General features: G+C 42.4%; 1 protein-coding gene across 9 annotated transcripts in view; it reads right to left on the minus strand.

The window, feature by feature from the left end:
- Nucleotides 1-26,336, minus strand: part of NFIA (nuclear factor I A) — a 254,575-nt gene that overhangs the window by 68,756 nt on the left and 159,483 nt on the right. For all 9 annotated transcript variants that reach the window (XM_082313301.1, XM_082313306.1, XM_082313305.1 and 6 more), the window contains 3 exons: nt 22,745-22,819; nt 13,102-13,219; nt 10,423-10,550 (listed from right to left, as the gene is read on the minus strand). In XM_082313301.1, coding sequence (XP_082169427.1) covers nt 10,423-10,550; nt 13,102-13,219; nt 22,745-22,819 — 321 coding nt within the window. The remainder of the gene's footprint in view (nt 1-10,422; nt 10,551-13,101; nt 13,220-22,744; nt 22,820-26,336) is intronic.

Here is a 26,336-nt window from a genome sequence, read left to right on the forward strand (position 1 = left end):
CTGTTTGCTGCCAAAATCTGTGAGGCTGTACTCTGAAAAGCATTACTGGATGCCTGTCCTGCTGTTGTATTCTTTCCTTAAGTGTCCACTACCAGCTCTTGTCAGACAGCACACTGGGCTAGGTGAGCCTTCAGTCTAGCTGAGAAGGGCCATTTTTTCCTCTCTGTGGGTAGATCCACAGTTTTTGTAGGCTGGAATGTGCTGTACCTGGCAGCTGAGAAACAGGAAAAGTGCAGGAGGTATCCAGCTCAATGAAATTAAGATCTCAGGATTGGTCCTCACTTTCTGCAGAACCAGGGGAACACCTAGAGTCAGTGTGGCAGACACAGTGTGGGAAAGGAAACGAAAAAAAGAGATGTAATATGGTCTGCTTCCTGTTCCTAGTCCTGTATCATCTTCTCTGTCCCCTAAGACCTCTCATTGCACATTTTAACTTTGGGTGAAAATGTTTCCTTTAACATAAAGCCTGTTTTCTCCTCTAAAGCAAAGATCAAAACATGTGCATGGAGTACAGTAGCTGCACTGTGTGCTACGCAGTGGAGTGATGGTTGTACTGGCAATGTTAATAAACAGTTCTGAGAGCAGAACTTCTGCATAAAAAAGGGTGTATGTTACATCTCTCTCCCTCTCCCCTGTCTCATGCAATATTTACACAGCTGTGCTTTGTAAAATGTGTAGGGGAGTTTTTTATTATTATTTTTTGGTAATTTATTTACCTAAGATAGCCCAGCATCTGTTTTGCAGTGAGCTTCTTTCACAAAGTTTCACAGTTGCCTTGACTGATGCAAAAGGAGGTCATGGTCCCTACTCAGTGATCCTAAACCCATTTGTTTCAACCACTTAGCCATTCTATTTGGCTAATTTGTGTTCTGTTCTGTGTTTTTGGTTTGTCCTCTACTTGGAAATGTGCATCCCTTGGGGAACTGATCTGGCTAGGTGAGTATTGTAGTTATCTGTTTTATAAAATGCAGAAGTGCACAGGAATTTGCAATAATATGCATCGTTTACTGGCTCTCAATATGTACTGTATATTGGCTCTGAAGACTACTAATATTTTCCAGCTGCCTCCAGAAAAAAAGAGTTCAATGCAGTCTTTGCAGTGGGTCCTTTCCCATGACTGCCTGCACAGGTGATGAAGACTTTTCCTGTGTCCTGAAGAATTAATAAGCCTGAACATTTCTATACCAGCAGCATACCACAGGAGATAAAATATTGCTTCTGCTTCCCAAACACATTAGAAAAAGCAAGTCTGCTGATCTCGACTGCTAAGACAGCACATGAAAGGAATGCAGTCCATTTCCTAACCAAGATCTAATCTATAGAAGAGTTTATAGATCCAAGTCAACATCCTGAATTGGTCCCAGAAGCAAACAAGAAAACTAGTTCAACTTTTGGAAGACAGGTACAATACTTTCAATGTGTTTAATCCCATTTTGCAATTAAACAGTCCCATGCTGCACTATCAGATGATCTTCAAGGATAACTGCATCAGAGGAGACCCGTCTGGAGCTCACAAAGATTCATGTTTGACAGACTCCAAATCAGCAAGAAATGCAGAGCCATATTCAGAGGGTGCTTCTGTCCTTCGGCAGCTTTATTCCTAAGCTTTCAGAGCTCACCTCTGAAAAGTGTCTGCTTTTGTCCCAATACCGAGGAAGCTTATAGTTTTCACTTGGTGACAAAAGTGAAGCACGAACTATATCATTGTCTTTGCTTTATGTGTATATGTTAAACAGAATGGGTGGCAGAATATGGCTCAGCCAGCAAGGACGTCTGAAGAACGTCAGGTCCATGGACTACCAATACAGCACTCTCATCCCAGGAATCCCACTGTCATCAGGAAGCATTGCTCCAACCTTTGTCAGGGAATAGTTTTCCATGCACTAAATCTTTCCTATCAATCTCAAAAATTATTCAGATTATGCTACCTGTATGTGGAGCCAAAGATCAGCTCAGGTGATATTGTTAAAAGATGTTCTTTTAACTTGATCATTGAAGTCAGTGGAAATAGTATGTATGGATGATGCTAGCACCAGGCCAGTCGAAAACACAGCTTTAATTTGATATCTGAAGTGAAACACACTCTGCATTTTTTAACTCGGAACTCCTACAGCTCCATACCTATTTTAAATGATGCATTTCCTGACATCTGGAATTAGATGCAAGAAGCAGAGCCACAACACTGACTGACCGACTTCTCCGGGACCATACTGAAGGGATGTTTTCCTCAGGGGATTACAGCAAAGCTGAGGCATGTGCTCTAACACTTGCATGGGATTATTAATTTTATTAAAAATGGAAAGTACAGTTTAAGCTGAATCTCAGGGCCAAGTTTGTTGTGTTGTCCAGTGTCTGGAAAAAAAGGAGCCTTTGAGGGATGTGAAAACATCTAGGACTTTTCAATCTGAACTGACTTTTTAATCAGTAGTTCTTTCCTCACCTCGAACTTCCTTCCATGATTTTGAGACAGTAATGCCAGCAGCATGGCATGTTGTCACAGGTCTCATGCTACTATGTGAATTGCCAAAGAAAAGATGAGCTATTGATCCAGTGGTAATTTGCTGTCAAAATGACTATGTCTGTTATAGCAAATGAGTAGTGTTAATCATTTGACTTGATGAATGCTATTGCAAAAGACTGACAATGCTCAAAGCACCACTATTGACCTGCTGCATTTTTCCTGGCTCACATTAAGTTCTTGATCTTTGCTGGCCTTGACCAATTAGAGTTTAAGTTATCCATTAAGGTGCAGTTCTGGAAAAGTTCTGTTTAAAATAAACAACAACTTATATTGGTGAGTAACTCATCAACTATGCAACAGTCTGATTCTGATTGCCTGGCAGAGAAACACACACATTTTGTGCAGTATCTGATAAAAGATCTATAATGTGCTAACACAAACCTATCATGTAGCACCTGTGACTAACAGATTGTGATATCAAAGTCTTGATGCCTAAGTGCTCCTGTAAATGCATTAAACTTTTAGCGGCAGGAACTGTAGACTGCCAGTGACAAGGAGCTGATATGGTATTTCAGTAAAAGTTGATAAGTGTTACTGCTCTTAGAAGAAAAGAAAAATCTTATGTTCTTGAAAACCACTGGGCAGCTTGTGTTTTGATGGGATACTGTAATGCAGAGAGCAGGGATAAGGGAACACATGGACTCTATGAAAGCAAAAAGACATTTAAGAAAAGCTCTGTATTCTACTGTAGCTGGAGTTCCTTGAAGTATGCTCCCATCGTACGTTTGGCTTCAGGCATCTACCTGTTCACTTGAAACCAACTTTTTTGCTGGCAGCACGCTCATGGGGCCATGTTTAAGTCCATGTACCAGTTAATGGAAGCATGAAAGGTAGCACAGGCCCAAGCACACTCTGCTTCTCGGCTGTGGCAGAACAAGGATGTTGGAAGACTCTCTAAGAGTGGGGAGAAATGTGGGAAACTGTGTATAAAGCCTTGGAGATGAGAAGAAGCACGGGTCTGAATGGGAACGGGGAAATGGGGTGAACGGGAGCAGGAGTCCTAGTCACAGTATAGAGTCTAACAAAGCTCAGAAGTTGTTCTTCAGAGAAAATGAACAGTGGAAGTTTGCATGAACCTGGGAGGCAACATGTTCTGTCTGCCATACCGCTCATGGCATCTCTTTAGCTTAACAGCACAAATTAGCCTGATGAAATTCTCCCTGCTGTAAACCAAAATGTTCTGGCCACCAGAGAAACATGATCTGTTTCTGACCTCCCATTCAAAGAGCCAAACTATGCCATGGGCTGGAGGTTTGTCTGGTTGCAAAATGTTCCCACTGTCTTAAGATATTAAGTTCAATGGAGGAAAAAATGGCATTGGTGCCTGCTGATAGATGTGTCAAGATATGTAATGAAGCTGCTGCACAAGGCAGGTACAATCTTCATGGCTATGTGAGTGTGCTGTCTGACTTTTCTTTACACACTGAGAACTGGAGGGCAAGACAATGTCACATCTGGGAAATACTGCGTAAATGTAATTGGCAGGGATCCTGGATGTAGACCTCCTCTGGTCTAAGGAAAAGAGACGTTTCCTTGGTTTTGTCTTTCTTAAATAGGTCTATGAGTATCCAAATAGTTCAGCTTAAGGAAATTAATAAAGGTCATGAAATTCCTGTGTCTAGTTATGATCCAGTGAAAACTGCCCACTACAGCAAGTCACTGAAAAGTAGTGCCAGGGAATTATTTGATATTGAATACTCCAGGTCTGAAATTGAATGTTTTCCCAGTAAAAAGGGATTATTTTTCTATTCCTTATTTTGTATAATACAGGCTTCTCATGTTTTTCATCATATTTTCTGCAGTCAGTGCCTTGAATCATTGGCAGTAATGCAGCACAATCATTGGAAACTTCCCTGAGCTCTGAGTTAGTGCATGGTGTCAAGTCTTTTGATAAGCCCATAGACCTTTTGCCTGAGGACAGATCAGATGCACTCTGCATCACTGATGCTGGGACATACTGTACATATTTTATCTTCTAGGTAGCACCAGGCAACAACTGTGTTTAGGGCATAAAGAATGCACAAAGAACACAATCTAGGATCTCCCTCATTCCACTTTCTCTGGCATTTCCAAGATATAATTCCAAACAGACTTTGAAAACAAACTCTTGTGGTCATCTAATATATGCCTGAATGAGTCTTTCTGATGTGTAATGCACATACAAAAGTTTCTTAGTAAATATGGAGAAGTTTTCTTGCGTGCTGAGAATCTGCTAAGAAGAAAGCCCATGCCAGATTTAAGAAAAGGGTTATTGAAACAAGAGTTTGGACCGGTTGCCTGCATGTGGTTGTTCCATAATCAGCAATGGGGAGAGACACAGAACCATTAAGTTAGGGGTCACTGTCACTGCAAGGGAAATACTCCAAAATAGGATCTCAGCTCCTCAGCTGCATAGAAATTACTCAGAAATTATTTTCAGACAGTCCCATAGATGGTGGCATGAGAACGAGCAGCACTAGCCTGAGTGGTGTAGCGAGCAATCATAAGGCTGACTTTAATAGCATCTTTACTACCAAAGACGTGTCCAGCAGTCTAACAGGGAGCTCTCTAGCTTACTGCAGGTTCATATAATATTATCAACTTCATAAGCCCCTGGAACTGTAAATATGTCTTTCAGTCAGGCAGTGCAAGTGTTATTACTAATTCCTTAAGGTTTCTGCACTGAAAGTCTCATTTGGTTCCTGGGGTTTTCACGGTGAAGACACACAAAAGCCTAGCACAGCGTGACCGGCAGCAGAACAGCTGAGGTGGAGCTGGGGCAAGGGAAGGCAGATGACCAGGGTATGAAAAGCCCCCATCAGTCTTTCAGTGGAAGAAGGAGCACAGAGCTCCACCCATTTTGCAAACAGGTGCAGTGCTGTGAGTTGGTCAAAACCACAACTGAAGCAGAGCTAATTGTCCCTTCAGATATCTCAAGAAGCATAAGGAGTACAAACACGTACCTTTCCTGGGATTACTGTCCTCCAGAGACCAAACTAACTTGTGGAAATACAAGTACCAGGAAAATCTAAGTAAAGAAACTAATAGGATTCGCTGAATTTGCATCTTAAACATTTTTCCATGGCACACTGTAGAAATACAATGGAAGTAGAAATGGCAAATACCATCCATATGCTACACTACAAAATGACTGACAGAGCACAATGTGAACATTACTCCTGGGCTGAATCAAGAGAATGCATTAAAAAAATGCGTAAGTGGAATACTGATATACATTAACTCAATCTTCTCTTATTATGGAATTAAAAAACTTATACCTGTAATTATGGCTTACCCCCATTACAAGCAGAGCTGCCACAGAACTGAACACGGGCCAGCTTTGTACATGAGTTCAAAGCCAGTGCGATGTTGCCTTATTTTCTTACTAACATCATCTTTATCCTCTCTTGCCCTTCTTCTCAGTTAACAAGAGTTATGTACTGAAAGTGCTGAGATAAAGTAATGGTAAGGAGGATACCGCAAAAGGTATTTGAAAAGCAGAAGTAATTTACTACATGTCTGCTTTGTTTTACTTTCTAAGCCTTCCTGTTGTGAAAGCAAATTCATCTTTTCTGGCAGACTTCAGCCTTTTTAGGCCTGAGAGCTCCCCAGGAGCTTTCGAGTACAGGTAAATGGATGTGAGACTCAAGGAGTACAGTACAAGGAACATGGAATTAATGTTGGTTTTTGCTTTGGCTATCACGTCTGACGTATAAGAAGGGTGCTACACCCTTGCTTGCAAGAAGTATCTAGATGTAAAAAACGCAAGGCTGAGTCCTCTGCTCATTACTATGGGTCTGAAATGCCATGAATGGAAAGGTCATGCTGCTGGTGGGTGAAGCATGTAGGATCTACACCCAGCAAAGTCTCCACGTGAGGTAGACATCGGGGTGCTCCAAGCCCCAGGGGCCTGTGATGTAAAAGCGCAGAGGAAGGACTGTGGATGGACAATAGGTGCAGCCTGTATTCTGCACGCAGCGGAGACCCCAAGAGTAGGCACAGGGGAAGCATCCACTGCCTAATCTAAATAGCACACAGAGTGGTTTTGTCCTCTTCTGTTCTCCTGCCAGTTTGCACATATGTTCTGAGTATACAGCCCGCCCTCCAAAGACCACTTACAGGGGCAATCACAGGGAAGCAAAGCAGGAAGAAAGTATCCAAAAAGGGAATTTGTTCAAGAGAAAAAAATGGAGACAGATGTAGAGCAACTAGTCATGGCTGGCGGTAAATAACCCTCTGCCTGGAGTGCTCTCTTTCTCTAAGAGGAGTTCACATATTCCATTTCATATTTCCTTTCTAGGAAGTCAAATCTTTGTTTTCATGGCATTTGTTCTTTTTTTTTTTTTTCTTTTCCCTATATACTTTTTCCCTTCTGTATGGTCTAAAATTGTCTTCTCATTTTCCCTTCCTCTTCTATGTTATGCTCTCTTTCAAGTGCAACATTTCTCCAACCGCCCTCTCATGCAGACCTGATTTCCCTGCACTGTCCCAGGCAACATCTTTCACTATACCCCTCTCATAGTCTCTGTGCCATGAGCACTTCCCGCTGTCTCTACCTGTGCATAAACATACGGGTGCTTCATGTCTGCTCCTGCATTAGAGTCCCCACTTTTTCTCACGTGCACACCTCAGAATTAAGCAAATGCAACACACACAGACAGAATATTCATCGTCTCGCTCCCATAAACCTGTCAAAGCATATAGGCCAAGAAGCTATCTCTGCATAAATCTAAATCTCCTGTGAGGAAGCAATCTACTCAAAGGCAATAAAGCCAAAGGATATATTATTATCTTTGGTGTGGATCCTACTGGGCTGGGAGGTTGGCTGCTGGCTCCTCTCTGAACTTTCCTTCCCAGCCAGAACAGCCATCCCACAGACGAGTCTAAGCTTCCTTTCCTTGGTCTGATTTCCTTCTCCTGTTGTTTGGCTGGTAACCCAAAGGACAGGGTTTAATTACGGAGTTTGGAAACCTGGCTTACACTGCTCTGCCAGCACAGGATAAAACTTCAGTCTGCCTTCAGAAACAGCATCATTCTGCACCGCTGATACCTGCATTATCCCATACAGCATAAAATGAACCACATGGAAGAAATGCCAAGTCAAACAAAAAGATGGTTTTAGTCTTTAAACTTCTACTGCAAATTTCACTGAGAAAAAACCAAAACACCGAAGCTCAGAGATTATTGTATGTTAAAACTGTGCCATCATTTTGACTGTAAATAAACGGCAAGGCCTTTTTCTGGACAGGAGAGACATTGGGAAGGATGGATTTGAAACAGGCCCCAGCTCCAAAGCTCCCCTCTCAGAGAGGAATGCTGCGGCAAGTCACTGGGTAATATGGGATGTTAACATCATTTGTACGCCTTTCAGATGACCAATATCTTTTCTAGGCAGATGCCCCACTGAAGACTAAAAACATTTTACACTTCTGGAGATAAAGCACTCATGTCAAATACAAAGGGCCAGACATTAATATCAGACCCACGTGTGATTTCTGAGGTAAGGCAGGGCACTGTGCACAGCACCACAGCAGGATGTGTCCCTCAGCGGGGAGCACCTTGTGCCAGTGTCACCCTGGCATGAAAAGACACTTCAGTACTGTTTTGTCCTTCACCACTGATGAGCTGTAGCAGTAATCTCTCTGCCAGCCATACTCCTGCAGTGACCCTGTTTTACAGAGAAGCTGAAGCAACAAATTCAGAGGAGAGGCTGCTGGAAAGCCATGGCAGAAGTATTAGGGTGGGGCTGCATGGATATAGCATAAAGATGGTTTGAAAGTGCATCCCACGCAGGCAAGATAAAGCTTTTTCTTCACAGCTGTGACAGTGATAGATAGCTTGGTGAATCTGAGCTATATCTAGTTGGTACCTGGCTTGAGTCCCTGATGTTGCAAGGTGATTTTCTGCCATTTTACAGGCAAGAGTAAGCAGAATCTGGGATTCTTCTGTAGTAAGTGAGGAAGGTCGTGAGGAAGAAAGAACCTTCTTCCCTGACTTTTTCTTGACTCTCTAAGCACCTCAGGAAGTTTTGACATGGGCAGCTGTGCTTCTTCATGATGGGCACCCAGTGGTGCCAAGAGTGGCAGAGGTGCTTTGGAGGTGTAAGGCTTTAGGTACTTCTTTTGTCCAGCTGAGCAGCTCAGTGCCACCATCTAGCCAGGACTTGGATGAGACAGAGGTGACGACCATGTGTGGGGAAAACCACCAGAAGTGACAGCAAAATTAATAGCCAACCTCTGGCTGTTGCACAAATGGGAGAACATTTGTCATTAACAAAGAGTACCCCAAACTTTGGGGGGAGTTAGCGCCCAGTCTGACAATGATGTAGAAGCAGTGACCCAGTCAGCTTTTAGCCATCTGTGTCTGCAGAGGAGGTTGTGATCTCTCCCTTTCAATGGGCGCTATGCTTTTGTTCGTGTTTGTGCCGCTCCATGAGCGGACTAGTTTAGCACAAGGTGAAGCTCTGCCTTACATCATCTGGAGCCCGGAGCTGATGGTGGAGACAGCCCCTAGTGTCTACTGAGCAGGACACCTCACTGAAAACACCAGAGCCCTGGAGATGGTGGCAGCAAGGCAGTCACGGGGAGCCTGGCACTTGTCTGCCTGCAGGTCCACCCTCTCCTCCTGCCAAAGTGCCACATCTGCAGTCAATAAGGGCCCACAAGCTGGCTCCTCCTCATTAGAGGAGAGAGGGCAGCTGGCAGGGGATCCTCCAAGGGCTCCCAGGCGCGGGAATCAGTCCCCTCCCAGTCTGGAATAGCCCAAATTTGGTGGCTTTCTGGGCATGCTGTAAAGGACAGCTGTTTGACAGGGTCTCCAGAGAAAGCTGTGGGTATGTTTCCTACATGATGAAGGATATAGGTGGCTGGCCAAGTGCCCACAGAACTGATTTTAATGCTGTTCAGGTTGAATTTACTTTTCTGTGCTGTAGAGTTCATTATACACAGTGCCCTGGACAAGCATGTGTTGTTTCAAAACAAACCAAAAACATACCATTTTAAATCCAAACAAACAAGAACGAAAAAAATATATATTGCAAAAGATCCTTTGGGCTGTTTAGAGGGCCTTCTCAAACACTGGGAGGCTGAAGATGAAAGCACTGCTTGCGTTCATCTAGCAAATAAGACTTCTGCTATTTTTATTGGCAATAAATACTTGATTATTTAGCTGTAAGCAAAATTGAGGCATTAACTTCACCTATGCATGTAGCACTGACCCAGAAAAATATTTCCAACAGTATTAAGCACCCAGATGATCTCAGGATAAGTGATCAATGGACAGTTAAGTATGTAACATAACATAACCCAAGAAGAGATGATCAACAAGAAAGATCACACACAAAAATTAACTGAGAAGAGGCAGAAGAGCTGCTTCCTAAACTTTATGAAGTGTACTGCCCAGTGATATCTATTTTGATATGAAGCCTCCAATCACACTTCATAGTATTACAGATTAATAAAACAACTCCTTCTCTAAGTCTCTTAAAAGTCATTACTAAGTGAGCTCAAGTATTGTATAATGCTTGAAAAGTCCTTCTACCTTATATAAGTTTAGGGATATTTATTAAACACTATAAGTATAGGGCACAGACCAGACAGGTACTGCTTTTTGCTAAGCGATTGTCACCGCTATCCCAGAATTGAACCTGGACGTTTTGACAGAAAAAGATCGCCTGTCTTTTGCTGCATTATTTAAATACTTCAGATATTTGGCCAAAATACAGAAGTGACACACTACAGAAACATTCACAGCTGCAGGAGCAATAAAACCACTACTATATTTTCATTAGACTGACCTTTTCTCAGAAGAAGTTACAAGATATTTAGAATTGATCACCTTTCTATACAGCACTCAGTGTATTCTGATAGCAAAACAGAGCAACTGGAGATCATGTTCTTGGGCTCCTGAAAGCCGTGGCTTACCTGGCTCCACTTCATGCCATCCACTTGACTGGCTGCCACTTCCTGGAGAGCGCCCTTGGCTTGTATAAAATGGCTCCTCACCAGGACTGTCCATCTCATCCTCCACAGACTTGAGACGTTTTGTAGAGCTGAGAAAGTAAAAACACATAATAAATACTACGTGTATGGAAAGGAACAAAGGTACTTCTGTTGGGACACATCTTGCCAGCCCTGCTTGAAACTAATTTGGTTACGGAAACCATAACAGATTTAGGGCCCTGAGAAGGGGAAGGTATGAGGCTTGCACAGCCATCTTGCCCACCCAACCTCTCGGCATCCACTTTTTGTTTCTGATATGCTTCATTGCCAATGACTAAGCTTCAGTGAGATACAACAACCTCTCACAGACTCCAGACTGAACTCCTAAACACGCGTTAGTTTAACTAGAAGAGAGTTTAACATTTAAGCTTTTACAGATCAAAAAGTAGGACATTTTACAAAGCACACAGAGGTCAATAAAAAGGCAAGAATTTTAATTTGTATTGCATGATTTTTGCAATTTGAATTAATATGGTAATGACACACAAGACATATTTTAACTGTCAGACTTTTCCACAGCTTATTCTGAAAGACAAATTGTTTATCACTTCAAACTTATATTTTCAATCATCTTTTAACCGTAGCCATTAAATTAACCCAGACTTCAGTCCCATAAGAAGAAGCATAGACAAGTGAATGATGGAAGAATTCATTCTTGGTTCAAATGTTCACGTTCTCCTACAAGTATAAGCATTTTACTTTGCAACTGTATGCCCCCAAGCATAAAAAGCCCCCAACAGGTACCTCCAGCCAGTGTCAGTACTGAAGGATTCCCTTGTGATATATCACACCTCCCTCACCAAAGGCTCAGGAGACAGAAGAACCCTTTCAGTGAGTGGTCTCTGGTGGCCACTAACTCACACTCCAGTAGTTCTGCAGGGAGAGGATCCCAAAGACACTCAGCTTGGCTCTGTTTTCTATAATGAGTTGTACAGACTGCATGGGGACGTTACCGAGCATTTCTCTTCTAAGTACTTTTCCAAGGCTGGGTCAGCTCACTTTTTTCACCAAATCTGTATTCTATTAAGACTTAAGGCATTGAAGAACAGGCTCCTTTGTGTAGGGGGAACATATTTAACAGACATAAAATATTCCACTGCAATTTCTATTGGTTTAAAACTTGCAGCCTCTCCACAGCTCCCCACCCGAAGCTCTGCACAGGTAGGAGCTGGCGGGTATGCAAAATCAGTTTGTGAGAAACAGGAAGAATAATTCTTGTGGTATGTGTGGAATGCAGGTTTGGCCATTCCTTAATTTAGAGAATTGTTATGTGTCAATAGGGGAAATTGTGTGCATACAATATAACTACCGCCTGATAATTCTGCTGAGTCTGTGTATTTAAGGAATATTTTATTTTTTCTGACTGGGAACAGCCTAATGAGAGGAAAACAAACATATTACCAAGTTATTAACTACCCATGCTGTTTATAATTAGCTCCTTATCAGTGGCAGCTATTTGCAGAAGAATAGAAGAGCAACAACTGAGCTCTTAAGTAACATTAATAACCTCACTTTTTTGCTTCTGGAGTCACAAGTAAATTCTACCTGAGAATGGTGCTAATGATGAGCACTGTAGGGTACGCAGTTTACACGCAAAAAAGAAAGAGCACAAAGTTTTTAATTGATGTGTAATGGGAATTGTAGTCACCGAGCTTCATAATGTGCACACTAAGTGCAAGATTTAGATTGTTCTTCCAATCACTGCAAACTGTAAGAAGTTATTGCTAAAAGCTTCTCTTTGAAGATATTTTTTTTTTTTTAAATAAAAACAACAGCTATATTCAAACTATAGAGACTTTTTACATGTGTACTTGCTTACTGCAAAGCTGATGGCATTGCAGACTGAGATAAAAATGTAAAAGAACCCTGGGCTGAAGTTAGACTTTCTCATCATGTCTTTGAAATAAGTGATCTATTTTGGCTGGGGGGGGGGGGGGGGGGGGGGAAATCAATATGGTTCCTTAATAGTGTTCAAGACTACTAGAGTGACTGGGCTTGTTTATAAATCTAACCTCATGGATGGTTAAAGTGAAAGGTAAAAAATAAAAAATATCCTTGTTTGATAGTTGGCATCTAAGCCAAAATCAAAATCATACTGGATAGTCATCTGCATTAACAATTCAGTTCTTCAAAGGCTGAGTCACAAATTTCTGAATGCTATATGAAAACCAGAATGCATTGTAGGCCAAGGTCCTAAAACTATGTTAGTTTCACAGATATAACACTTTTTATGAAAAAGAATGCATATAAGTCTATCTTAAGACTTTCCTGCTAGAACAAAGTGGCACATCTCAACATGCTCCAAATTCTCTTCTACCACAAGTAAAACTCCAACAATGCCAGTGGAACTTCTCCTGATACACTGAGGTACAAGCCAGAAGTTATACAAGTCAATGCAGCAGTTTTTCTTCGAAGCTTGTACATATAAAAAGAACTCTTAACCGCAATCCAGCTGAACATTCAGCTCTATGAATCTGAAACAGCTCCACATCTTGAGGCCCCCAAACAGCTTGTCAAAGAATTTAATGGTTACTTTCCCAGATGAGTAATGATGCTGGCCTGGGTTTCCAAGTAACCTGGTAGTAGCAGAGATTAAATTACCTGGTAGAGGATGTGCTAGGTAAAGACCTCCTCATTGCTCCTGGGCTCATGCTGTAGTATGAAGAACTTTCCAAATCTGAGAGGGAGAAATTAGGGCCTGTTCCTGCAGCTATCGGTGCTGGGGAAACAAGAGAGATTGCAGTCAGTAAGTCATGTGAATAAGGCATGAATTGCACTTCAAAATCACCTTCTTGTTCCTCATGAGTGTGTTTAGTTTCACGACGAGAACAGGTGGGACGCGGATATTAGGAAATGCTAATGGTAACTGGCATTGCAATCAAGAAGATGTATATTTTACCAAGAATACAATGTTCCGTGACACAGACTCCTTTTTACACTCCCCCAAAGGTATTCTTTAAAAAAAAAAAAAAAATTAAACAATTATAGCAAGACTTTCTTTAAGCACTGCTTTCCTATTAGCATCATTCTAACATTTAATGAAACTTGTTGCTTTTGCTTTTAGGACAACGTTGCATCTATTGGCATAGTTACAAATGGGCTGCATCATCCCTGTAGTGTGCTTGGCATAATCTATAAGCAGTATAGGCAGGGAAATACACACCTCAGGACCTTTGGTATATACGTGATGTACATCCACAAGCACAGAGGTTACAAATGCTCCTTGGAGAAAGCACAAAAGCAGATGAGAAACCTGAATTCTTTGCTGCCTGTGAACATCTGAGTTTTCCTCTGGCCTCTCCTCCAGCTAAATCAGCACTAGAGACATATGACTCTCAAAAACTTTTATCCAGCAGTTAGCTTTCACTGTTCACCTCTCATTACCTTATCCAACACCTATGTTTTATTGTAAGGGATATGAATACCTTTAATTTCCCTGTCCTAGAGCCTTAGTTTTATATTAAAACATAATGAATTCCTACACACCCTGAAGTTTGCAGGCACAAGCCTATGAACTCCATGTGCCGTGTTCTTCTGGGAACAGAAAAGGAACAGAGCAGTTTAATGTTAAAGTCAGTTTCACGAAGAAATGCCACTATACGGCAAATAGTACCATATCCGCTGTTGCTGTTCCAGTGCTATTTACAGGACAATACAACTTTAGGAGCTGACAATTGCAAATCATGATTTTCTCTCACATTTCAGAGAGATCTGAAAAAGGACGTACTGCACAATAAAACGCACAAGCTTGGCCTGGAACGTATTGTCTGGGAGCCCTGATTCACAGCAACAAAGGCGAGGCAGTCTCAATGCCACACAAGGATGCTGAGCCAAGTTTAATCTTTGGTCTGAGAATCTGGCCCATTTTCAAACATGAAAAAATCTTTCACTCCGATGGGGCAGGAGTGAGGAAATGAAGACAGGATAGCTCCTATCACCCAGCTAACATGTCTGGGCTGAAACGTAGGCTTCTGGGAGTGCTGCCATTGACTGTAATGGGGCCAGTATTTCACCCCAAGTCTTAAGGAGCTCACAATGTCAGATTTGACAGAGCAATAATGTAGCTTTGCAGCTGCCTCATCATCCCCACAAGACAATTAGTTGTTGTTTGGCAAGGATCTTTTAAGAACGTCATTGAGACAGAAAGGGAACAGCCTGGATAGCCACAGACTTTTAAAAGCATGAGACGGAAAATACACAACACCATTAAAACTTGAGAAAATCTGGAATGATCATTAGAAGGAATTAAGTTGGGAAGTAATTTATGACAAGAACACTCAAATCCTTTGTTATCTTCTCTTAACTATCATATGCTTCCTGCACACTGGGTATATGAGAGGGTGTGTTAACAGAAAGAAAGAAAAATTAAGCATAGTAAAATTAACTCGTTTTATCAATTTGTGCTTTCTGCAACAGTTTCCTGACAGCAGCTACAAGAGGCTGTAAAACTGATGAATTTGCATGGAAAAAGAAACCAGTGTAAGTAATTTGTGTAAAAGGTAACACGGACATGGACTGCTATAATTCAGACACCCTGCAGATAGCAGACTGCTGCAGTGTGAGCAGTTATGGGTTAGAAAAATGACCACACTGCAGTCAGTCTGACTTGAATGGAAATCAATCATAAAGGTACTCTGCAGCATCTACTCCACAGTTTTCAGCAACTTCCTTGCCAAACAGATTTGTGCTCTGTAAACCCTTTACTGATCAATTCCTCTGCACCCTCTACCTACGAAAACCTGTAAGTTTTACAGGTTAAGCATACTATTTTCCAAACAGGAACATAAAAAGGCAAGCACTAAATTAAAGCATCATTTTTTTCAGAGGCACAATGAATTTCCTAGCCATTGCAAGATTTATGAAACAGTTTTAACCCAAACAGATATGGAAGAAAAACTGGTATCTGGATAACACTTCTCTCTTTTCTCTCACTTCCCTCTGCTTATGGCTCTCTCCCCAAACCCTGGAGGTTTCTGCTCCAACCCTTGAATTGGCCCTATAGGAAAATGGAATGTATTTCCAGACCAGGGGTGGGGTAGGAACAACGTATTGCTAACACCGTAAACTCAGCACAAAGTAGAAAAGGCTAATCACACAGTAATTCCTGCCTGGGTAGCAAACATGAAGGATGCTTTGTTTGTCACAGGCCAAACCACCTTGCCACACTCAAGAGCCTGTTTGCAACCAGAGGGTTAAAGAACAAAACCCACCTCTAATACACATCAACAGATCTAAGCAGCAGAGGTTATAATTCCTGGCTGGCCTATGGCGCTGAGTACCTGAAACCCTTTAGCAGTCCTTACACAGGAGCCACGATCCTGCCCCAGTGAGCTCAAGGTCTCTGGCCCTAGAAGTGCTGTGGCAAACGTTGCACAGGGCTAAGCTGTTGTTAAATCCCTTCTCCTGCCTGCCTGAGAGGCACGTATTTGGTGCTCGTCTTTCAGCAAAGGGTATTTGTACCTTTGCTTGCAGTTACCCCACTTACTATCACTAAACACAGCAAGATGCTGACATGCAGAGCCCACCCTGAGACTGTCAGGAAGAGGTTAATGTTTTTATCCGCATGGCAGAAGGTCGCTTCCTCTTCCTGGCTGGAATTTGGTTGAAGCTGTGTGTGCTTTCTGTCTCTGCTTCAGCCTCGGTGGAGCGGAGCCACACCTCGCACCTCCTGGCTGGGCTACAGCTGCGGGGAGCTCGCTGCCTGGCACCTGCCTCCTCTAGTTACTCTTGTGTTTTGCAGTGCAAGGCACCACCAGAGTGGGCACAGTGCAGCTAGCCCAGCCAGGAGGCATCTGAGCGTGCTCCAAATGGCTTTTCACACTGCCTTTGCAGACTGTCCACCTTGTACGGACCCAGAAAGCTTGCATTTATTTGCAGGATTCCCCGCAAAGGCTGCAGCTCCAGAGAGTAAGCAAAGGGATCAAAGTGGTGCAAACTGTGGCAAAACTGTCTAAATTAACCCTCTTCATTGTAGCATATGACGATCACCACGCAACTTTCCTACATCCCTGTTTCTACACCCCAGAACAGGCTCTGGCCCCACATGAAGCAGCAGCGTGGTTGGGAAGCTCCACTCCAGCACAGCCGGCTGTTACATTCTGCAGCCTGCAGGAACTCCAGGCAACATTAAAAACACACCATTTCCCCCCGTAAGAAACGCTCTGCAGCAAAGTGACCTTCTGATAGCTCAGGAACATCTCCCAAACAGGAAAGGTTGTCAGAAATTGCAGTTACGAGTCAAAACAACAGTCTCCACCTACATGGCCGCATCAAGATGTCCTCTGACCCAGGGCTCCGACCTGGCAGGGGGCGAGGAGGAAAGACCTCTCTTCCCCTAACACCCAGCCTGCTGGTGTGCACAGCCTTTCTAAGCAAACAAACTGATGCCGGCTTCTGCTCCCATTTCAGCTGCTGGCATCACAAAAAAATCCCTGTGCAGGTGGAACACGTTTTGCTCGCTCTGAGGGGCAGGAGGAGCTAGTTTGCCCAAAGGGAGGAGGAGGAAGGTGGGCACCTCTGCCTGAGTGCCAGCACTGTGCTAGTCCCAGGGCCACGGGGCAGCATTGCCCCGGCTGCCCGCCTGCTCCCTACGCTGCTAGCTTGTTAGCTCAGATCTTCACCCGAAATGTCAAGAAAAATAACAGAGAAATTAACAAAAAGCCCTCTGACTTAACCCAATTGGAATATTTATTTTGAAAAATTTATTGAATTACAGAACAGGAAACCCACTAAATAAAACCAGCCAGGCTGGCATTTGTCTTCCTTGGAATACGGCAGTCTCTTTTAGTCATGTTAATATTTAGTTTCTCTTTTTTCCATTTTTATGTATTTATTTTTACAAAGGGGCTGGGATGTGACTAAGATCATTACACGTGTAACACTGCAGCAAAGTGATAATGTGTTTAAGGTTAAATGGGAGAAACATGACATTTGACTAATAAACTTTTTCCTGTGTTGTGACTCCATAAACAAAGGGAAACACACTGCGCTGCTGCTGCCGAGAGGAAAGGGGGAAAGGGGAGCTGTTTTTTTTTTCTTTTTTTTTTTTTTGCAAGGCCTTTGTTTCCACTGTATCATTAGATTCAAAGGGGTTTTGCCGAATACAACAGATATGAAATGTGTGATGTTCATTTTAAAATTACAAGTACAGCTTGCTATTGACCATCTAATTATGCTGAGTTCCATTTATAAACATAGCTAACCACTAAGTTTATAGAGACTTTTTGTGCTGCTTTAATAGGATATTGATCGAGAGCAAGGTTTGAGTGGACTGCCATTGAATTGTGTAATGGCATACAAAAGGCAAGGTCACGGCAACTGTTCACTCTATGCCTGCAGTCTATTTTTTATTATAATCTTTTTTCTTCCTCTTATACCTAAGCCCAAACAGTGTGTTTTGGATAGCAGTGCTTTGCTAAGGAATACAGAGTATCTTTTTAAATGTTAATTTTCATGCTGCTGACTTTAACTACCTTCACTACTGTAATGCTTAGTATAGCAGAAAACATACAGGCTGCTGTTTAGAGAGAGCTGTTTTATTATACCCCGGCTTTTACACACGTGCTCTGCGTGGAGGAGAGCCTCTTCTCCTCTCCTGGGCTACAGGAAGGCAGCAGCATCCTCCCTGCTCTTTGCAGCTGCCTGTCTGGCCCAGACCCACGACAGGAGCCGGGGCAGCCCACAGCTTGCCATAGGCATCCAGTATGTGCTGGAGCCGGCAGGACTTTCCCTGCAGTTTGTTTCGACTGTACCTGGCGACTGGCGAAAGGCGTGAGGAAGCTGTGTTTCCTCCGTCGCACCCACACTCCATGCCTGGAGCGGTGGCAATTATTTTCATTTCTAGCACTTGTCCACCTGCCGCACGGCAAGGACAGCTTCAGCCCCTGCCTCCATTCCTAAAGCAGCCGCTAACCCAGTCTGGCACCCACCCCATCCAGCAGTCTCGGTGTTGCAGGATCCCAAGCTTTTCAAAATGCCTTGGCCACAAAAGCACCTCTTACCTGTGGAATTAGTGTAACTGTCTCAGGGATAATTAGCTAGACTATTTCTGTGTTTATACAGGAGCAGTAAGCAACTGCATGTATGCTTGCGTGCTTGTGGTTTCACTGGCTCATCAGAAGGATTAAAAGTCACACGACTTGCTCCGTACAGCTCCTTACTGCACCCAGCTAACATCTTAAAACTCAAAGCATGGCATTTTCAGTCCAGGGCGCAGTCAGAATTCCCTTGTTTATCAGCATGAAGAATGATGTCATTTTGACAAATAACACAGCACAAAACAAATGTGTTTGATTTGGCTCTAGCGAATGTTCATAAATCCTAAATCTTTCTTCACATCCTGGGCAGTGCAGTTTATCTGGCTGCTTGAAGGACCTCCAAGGGAGGAGATCTTCCCAGCAGCTCTCTGCACAAGAGCACACCATGCAGACTGAAAGCCAAGAGGAGAACAGCGTTCCCCATGCCTCTCTCCCTGCCATGGCCTCCCATCCTCTGCCAAGCAAACGGGACTGGGCACTTCGCAGTGGCTTGGCACCCCAGCCACCCCTCTGCTGGCACCTTTTGCAGAGGGTATTCTCCAGTGCCCTGCAGATAGCTGCACACAGTGAGTGGAACATTTTCCTAACAAGGGTAGAGAGGGAGAAGGTTTTGCTCTGCCAACAGCTGGCTGTCAATTCACAAAACTTGTACATCTCCAACGCTTCTGCTTCTGGGCCTTTTATTGTTAGCCCAAACCTCTCTAGAGATGGAAGAATGAAGTCTCTGTTATCTGAAGGGGTCTCCCCAGTATCTGGGGTGACAGACAACACTTAGAAAGGAGCTCACACCCTTTGCCTGCTAATAATGTAGAACTGACAGCATGGTCTGCAACATCCACACCAGATGGGGTGGAGAGGGGTCTATCTGTTTTTCAGATGAACATTTATGATCTACTTTCTCTATTTTACTAGGCTCTGCACAATTCAGTAGCTGGGTAGCATTTTGAAAGAAAATCTGCATCTGTGGGACTGAAGAAAGCAAGTTTCTGTTACCAAAACAGTCTAGACTTGTTCAATAGCTCACAGAAACTGTGATGATCAGCACTGATAGGTAAGATAGATAATGGTAACAGCTGACCTTTTGCTTGATTAATTCATTCCCCAAATTTGCATGACGGAGACAACTGCCTATTACTTGAGACTCCTTGTCATGTGGACCTCTGGGAACTTTACTAAATAAACCTGGCACATAATTGCTACCAAAAATATTTCATAAGATTAATTTTAGATAGCAGCAGCAAACCACAGGCTAGTTAAAACTGTGGGAAGTCCCATATTTCTATCATCATATTATCAAAAGCAAGCATGGAAAGAAACATGACAACGGGCATACACAAAGATGACCTCTTTGTAAGGCCAACACAGAGCACGCTCAGGAAGACAGCAGAGACTAAACGTGAGGGCCCACTATGGATAGGCAGGCTTGTTCCTTCCCTGGCCGTGGTGGCTGCTGAGGGAGCAATGACTTTTCAGAAAGTGAAAACGAGAGGGACCGAGGACATTTGGATTACTCAAGCTACAGACTGTTAATAGCTGCCAGTGAGTCTGGATGATGGCTGTTCATAAGGTGAGCTCCCCAGCATGAAAGTAACCCATGGACTGGTCTTAAATCAAGACACAGGAAGACGTAGACAACGCAGTAAAGGGTAATATCAAAAAGCCCACTCTTTAAAAGACCTTGCCTGCCAATTTAGGCAAATATGCAGCAATTACTTTGTTGCTCTGTTATGTTAAATAATTTTTTAATATTGGCATGCGAATTCATACTGACTTCGCTGGGAATTTGTTGCGAGACTCTGCACTAAACATATCCTACTGGGTAGCCACGGCATGTCAGGCTGTGGGCTTCTCAGACCTCACAAAGTAAACAAGGTTACGGCTGGTCAGTACATGTCTGGGGCATCTCCAAGGAAAATCCAGGGTGCTATCAAAAGCAGTGTAGCTAAATCAGTTGCTGGCACTCTTCCCTCTGAGTCAGTTCTGAAGTGATATCCCGATATGCTTTGGGGACACTATTTTTGGTAGAGGTGCTGGCTTGTAGACAGGATATAAAACTGAGGTCTTGACCTCCCAGGATTATTAAAGAGCTCATGAAAAAGAGTGCACACCCCTGTGTGTAGAACAGACAAAACCTGAATCTTTTTATTTTGCCCACCGACACCTCCTTTCTTTTTTCTGACAAAGTTCATGTCTGTCCTGCTCTTCCTGTGTGCAGGTGCCCTACCCTTGGAGGTGGTGCATTTCAACGGCAAGCAGAGGGAATCTCTCGGACACGGTTCATAGTTTGCAAAACATGCTGCATGCTAGGATTTCTGATACGCAACGTTTTAGTTTAGTTACAATAAAATATAATGGAAGATGATTAATAGACATGAAACATGACACTCATGAGGTCAATGCCAAACTCTCAGGGAGGCTGGGACTGGGGCTGGCTGTGAAGGCTGAAGTCCTGAACAGGGGTACTTTTCTAGCAGCCCTGTCCTGTGCACACATGAAGCACGGCTGACAGAGTCCAGAGGCAGTTCTGCTGTGTAGGGCTCCTACAGTGAAGATAAGATTGTGGTGAAGTGGGATGCCTTGCAGAGGGGGAGGGTGAATCCTTTGGCCTTCAAAAGCCTTACGTTGTCACACTGAAATGAAGTGACACAACACGGAGATGTTCAAAGACTGGTGATAACTTGGTTTTGTCCAGCATGCTGCAGGTACCAGCAAGTTAGTGTATGCAGTACAGTGAGTTAGGTGTCAAAGTCCCTATTTAAGCACTTGAGTAAGTGAACTGATTTGCAAATGTGCTGAGCGCTCAGCAGCCCCTCTTGACTTCTAAGTCCTGTTAACTTTGTCCTTCTCACAAAATTCCCACCAGTTGTCAGGGAAGAAAACTCAGGAGAAATGTCTGCCTTCAACTTTTTCTCCCTCTGTCTCTCTCCCTCCAGCACATGTAACTCTGACATTCAGGTATCTCCCACTTGCCATGCTTTCCTTGTAGCATCCTATTTTCTAATACAAAGACGATTTACTAGCTAGTGCAAGTCTTTCTGAAAGAGAAAATAAAACAGAAAAATCCTTACAGAAACTCTGTGTTCTGACTCAAAATCAGAGATTCTCTGCTAGGTTTGTGCTAGTTAGATTCCAGCCCCAGAAGGACTTAAATTACATGCTCAGAGCCAATACATAAACAAATATTCCTGCTATCTGGGAGGAGAACCATTTTTATCACTGGTTGCGCTAAAGAGATTGGTTACAAACCCTAAGGTTTTAAAGGGGCACATAGTTGAGTGGTTCACCTGCAGCAGTGGTAATTGGCGACAATGTGATGTTACTACACTAGCTGCAGAGAAGATCCCCAAAGGACTAGTACCTACGGCCCTGGCTTACCAGGAGTCTCTCTTTCAAGAGCCTGTCCATACGCTCTCCTTGGACTATCTGGATTATGTCATAGCAAAATACAATCAATGCACCTTTGATCAATGCAACAGGGTGGTGACAGGTACTCTTAATTCACTGTTGTTAGTGAGTATTGACAAGCCTGTAATGATCATGCTGCAGTGTGTCATTCATGCTGGGGGCATTAGCATTCTTTAAAGGTCAAAAAACAAATCCTTCCAGAAGACAGAATTCCATACAGTTAATGGAAAACGCGCGCCTTGCGAAGTCAAGATGTACGCCTCTGCACAACTGAGGTTATCAGAGCTGAAGTTGGTACAGTTGTTGGCATTATTAATGAGTTCATCAGTTTGCAGGTGTACAAACACATGTTTGCATGGCATGGATGAACGCAACAGGCAAAAGCGGCACAAGAAAATTTCCAGGCTTATGCGCACAGATCATGTCATTTCTAAAGGTCTGGTTAAAATACAGTCCTTGGATCCTGCAAGGGATCCACTGGGTAAGCTGATCTTTGCAGACGTTTATCTGCACTCTGATACGGAGTCTGCCCATTTTCAGCTCGGTACTGCACGAGGTTATCAACTTGCACATGCAAGTTTGCAGAATTAAATTTTTTTTATTTACTTTTTAAAATTATGCAATTTTATTTTCCCACATTAAAAGATGTGGCACATAAACAGTGTCCACTGGTGAGAAGCGGGGAGAGAGATTCTCAATTTTCAAGACGCTGTTTCTGAATCGGGGAAGGGGCACAATAAGAATCAAAGAAAAAAAACTGGGATTGCAGAAACCACATAAACTGGCCACAAAATGATACTTACTTTGTGAGACTCTTACTAGCTCAGTCACACTGAAAACACCTGATGTGACAAAACTGTCCTGGAAGCCCAAATGTCCTACAAAACAAACAGAGTGAGAGAACTGCGATTAACTTTAAGCATTTAATGACAGTATTCTGAAATACTTTACTTTCATTTAGACTTAAAATGTGACATCCAATTTCCCACTTAGCAGTAATTATTGTTTATGTAGGTGGGTAACTAGTCATACAGCTATGTAGGCTGCTTTGTGGTTTCTATCTAGAGGTTAGGAAAGCTAACATGACACATCAGCAGGGAGATTTTTACATGTTAAAGCATCTCAACAGGAAATCTGAAACAAAAGAGGACTATTTTAATAAACGGTTACCTTGGATGACCCCTAATGACTTCACAATTGAAATGAAAATACTGTGCCTAGGAAACAGACAGGACAGCTAAGTTCCATAATCGTTTTAAACATTATTCTCTAAAGAAACATCTGATCAGGATTATCTACCCATTCATTCAAACAAAACAAGATTTAAAGATGTACTCTTCATTTTCTAAGGTTACACTAGGGAAATCTTAAAATAGCAGCTGGTTAAAAAAATTAAGTTAATGTCTTTCCCACGAAAAAAAATTCCTAACATTTAAAACTAGCTTTCGAAAAGAAAAATAAACCTCTGCATAAGAAAAGTATTAACTTCGAGCTTTGGACTGTCTTTAGGAACCAGGGTATACGCTGCCATGCTCGCCTCCCTTGTGCAAGGAATGCCTCTACACTTGGTATCAAAATGTTATTACACTTTACATAACAGTATTTTCCTTCTTCTCTGAAAACATGCCTACCACCAAATGTTCATTTAATTTTCACGGGTATGATCAATTACAAAAGGAGCAGCTCTCAGGCTGCAGCCCAGTCTAAGTGTGCAGAGTGGGACACAGCAGTTCGCGCGGGACATATCTGGATTTCAATTAGAGGTCTGCAGTTAGTCGGCCAGACTGACCTCCTGCTTTTGAAATCAGGGTCAAAGGAGAAATCTCAGGATAAAGAGATTATTAAAAGAACTGTAAAGTCCTACTTGTCCACAGGATAAGTGGCATACCTTTTTAGGTTGTCCTACTTAGAGTCACTGATTCCAAGCATGCACACATATATTATTGAATGTTTTGCAGGGGCACCATCTGCTCCGTTGTTAATTGTTTGTCAGATTCAGTACAATTTCCCTACATTCAGTATATTCTACCGTACCCCACACCCATCATGGCAATACCTGCGCCCCTACCTATAGTGACCAGAGCAGTAGGACTAATGTAAGTTGCATATTTGTTCTCCTGTCTTTCTTTTGGGGTTGTTTAAAAACAGCAGCATATCCCATTGCCATTTCTACCTGTAGAATGGGAATTAAAAGAAATGCATCTTGTGTGCAGGACTACGGAGGGTGATATGTCAGGGAAAAGTTTGGAAGAGATTTGGAGGGAGGTCAGCCGTTCATCTCCAGCCAAGTCCGCAGCGAATTCTGCTCCTGCACAGAAGAACTTCTCTGTTTCTGTGAGGATCCTATGGTGCCAGATGAACGCAGTCGCTAAGCTAACAGACTTGAGACAAGTTTCTACATCAGGCATGTTTTTATACTTCAGCAATAATGATGAGTTTTCAAACTGTGTATATGTATATCTTTGGGCATCCTTGTGTATGTGTGTATACATATGTATTATGTACACAAACATATAAATATACACAAATCTGTCATGCTCCAGCTGTAGATAAATGTACTATAAAATATTGAAATTGATGCTGAAATTCAACACAAACAAATTCCTCAATCTGCAAACAAGGTTTTTATTTACATCAAGAGAATAAATTTTTCTCTACTTCAAATGAAAAAATGTTCTTACAAGCTTTTATTTTTCCTTATTTTCAACTTAGAAATAGCTCTCAGATAATTGTAAATGCTTTTGCCTGATCTGCTTTATAGTTTACCATAATAAAGGTGATGACTACATCATTCTGCTTTTTAGAAATGGTTGCTGGCCATACACAACGTTTGTTCAGTGACAATTTCCCAAGTATTTTTAATATGAAGATCTACTTTTCATATGCTGCAGCAGACCTGCCTATTGAATTAAATGATCTGTGAATTAAAAATAATTCTCTTAGGTCTTCACTGAAACCACTCATGTGCCTAAAATTAAGCATATGCTTAAGTGCCTTGCTGGATCAGGGCCAGGACGCTTACTACTCCGCAGAGCCCTTCGTAGGGAAGCCAGTCTATGCTATATAACTTCTCATACTGTGCTCATCATGGCAGTATCTGAGCAACTTCCAGAAGTGCATTCAGCAATGCTACGAGCATCTGTCACGTGTTGGTTTTTTCACAGTGCACCATACTGGCTCTGCTCTGGTGTCCACTTCCACCTGCATTTCCCAGGCAGGTTCCTATTGCACTGAGAGTGAAGGTGAAATTTAAATATGGAAGTAAAAAACAAATCACAGCTATGGAAGGACATTTGGCTCATTTTTTAAGGGAAAGTCTAGAGTGCTTTGTAATCATCCAATAAACACATGATTGTCACATGGCTAACCGCATTACCTTAACCTAGCCAACACAGGTAAAACCAGAAATGAAAATGCCGTAGAATGGTTTTAAACACATTCTAGCTCTCAGGGTCCCGCAGGGCATGAGAAAAGTTGAATAAGTTAGTTTGGGCCTGCTAACTTCATTATTCTTATTTTGCTGAGTACACCTGAAATGTCCACTTACTTCTGTAGGAACATTTCTTATGCCTCTACATGTAACAGTAATCATTAAACAACAGCATGCAACAAGAGTGATTAGATTTTCATCCTTCAATACTGAAAATAAACATTTCACAAATGAAAGGTGAATTTCACAATTCTCCAATTTGTTATTTACTTATAAACATTAGGAAATCAGGGACTCATCTCGCCAATCATTAATAATATCTTGATACGCATAAAAGCAATGCCCTTGGCTTAGAGTTGTATCTTGAACGCAATTCGATGCACGGTTGGTCTGTGAATTCACAGTTCAGTTTCACTGACGTGCAACTCCACGAAAGTTTAAAGGTTTGCCTGGATGGTTCAGATTGCAAAATCCAGGCCTAAGACTGTAGCTTTCGCTGAGCTGTGATAACAGCGCAACAAGAAAATGAGAGAAATAGGACAAAGAAGCTAGGCATGCAAAAGAAGAATGACCGGGAAATAGCAGGATTGACAAAATATGTGAAGTAAACATTTTGCACCTATTAACAGGGGTCAAAATGCAAAAATATATCAATTTGGCTGTTCCACTTAATTCTGAATGAGAAAAAAATAGGTAAAGTCAAGTAATTACATATGCAGATGTTAGCATTAACGAGCTCCTTTACTGAAAAGATGATTAAACATCTTGAAAGCTTGCAAGATTTACTTTTCATACGGCACTTTACTGAAATACATGCACTGTGATACTTTTGCTAAATATCCCAAAGACAGGACATTGAAATTGCTGTATATGATCTGGTTATCTCCACAGCTTTGTGTGACAGTCACATTTTGGTAGTAAAGCAGGTGTTCAAAATGAGGATGAGAGAATTTTTACTCACTTTA

The sequence above is a fragment of the Platalea leucorodia genome (genome assembly GCF_965183815.1).
Source record: "Platalea leucorodia genome assembly, chromosome: 5".
NCBI lineage: Eukaryota > Metazoa > Chordata > Aves > Pelecaniformes > Threskiornithidae > Platalea > Platalea leucorodia.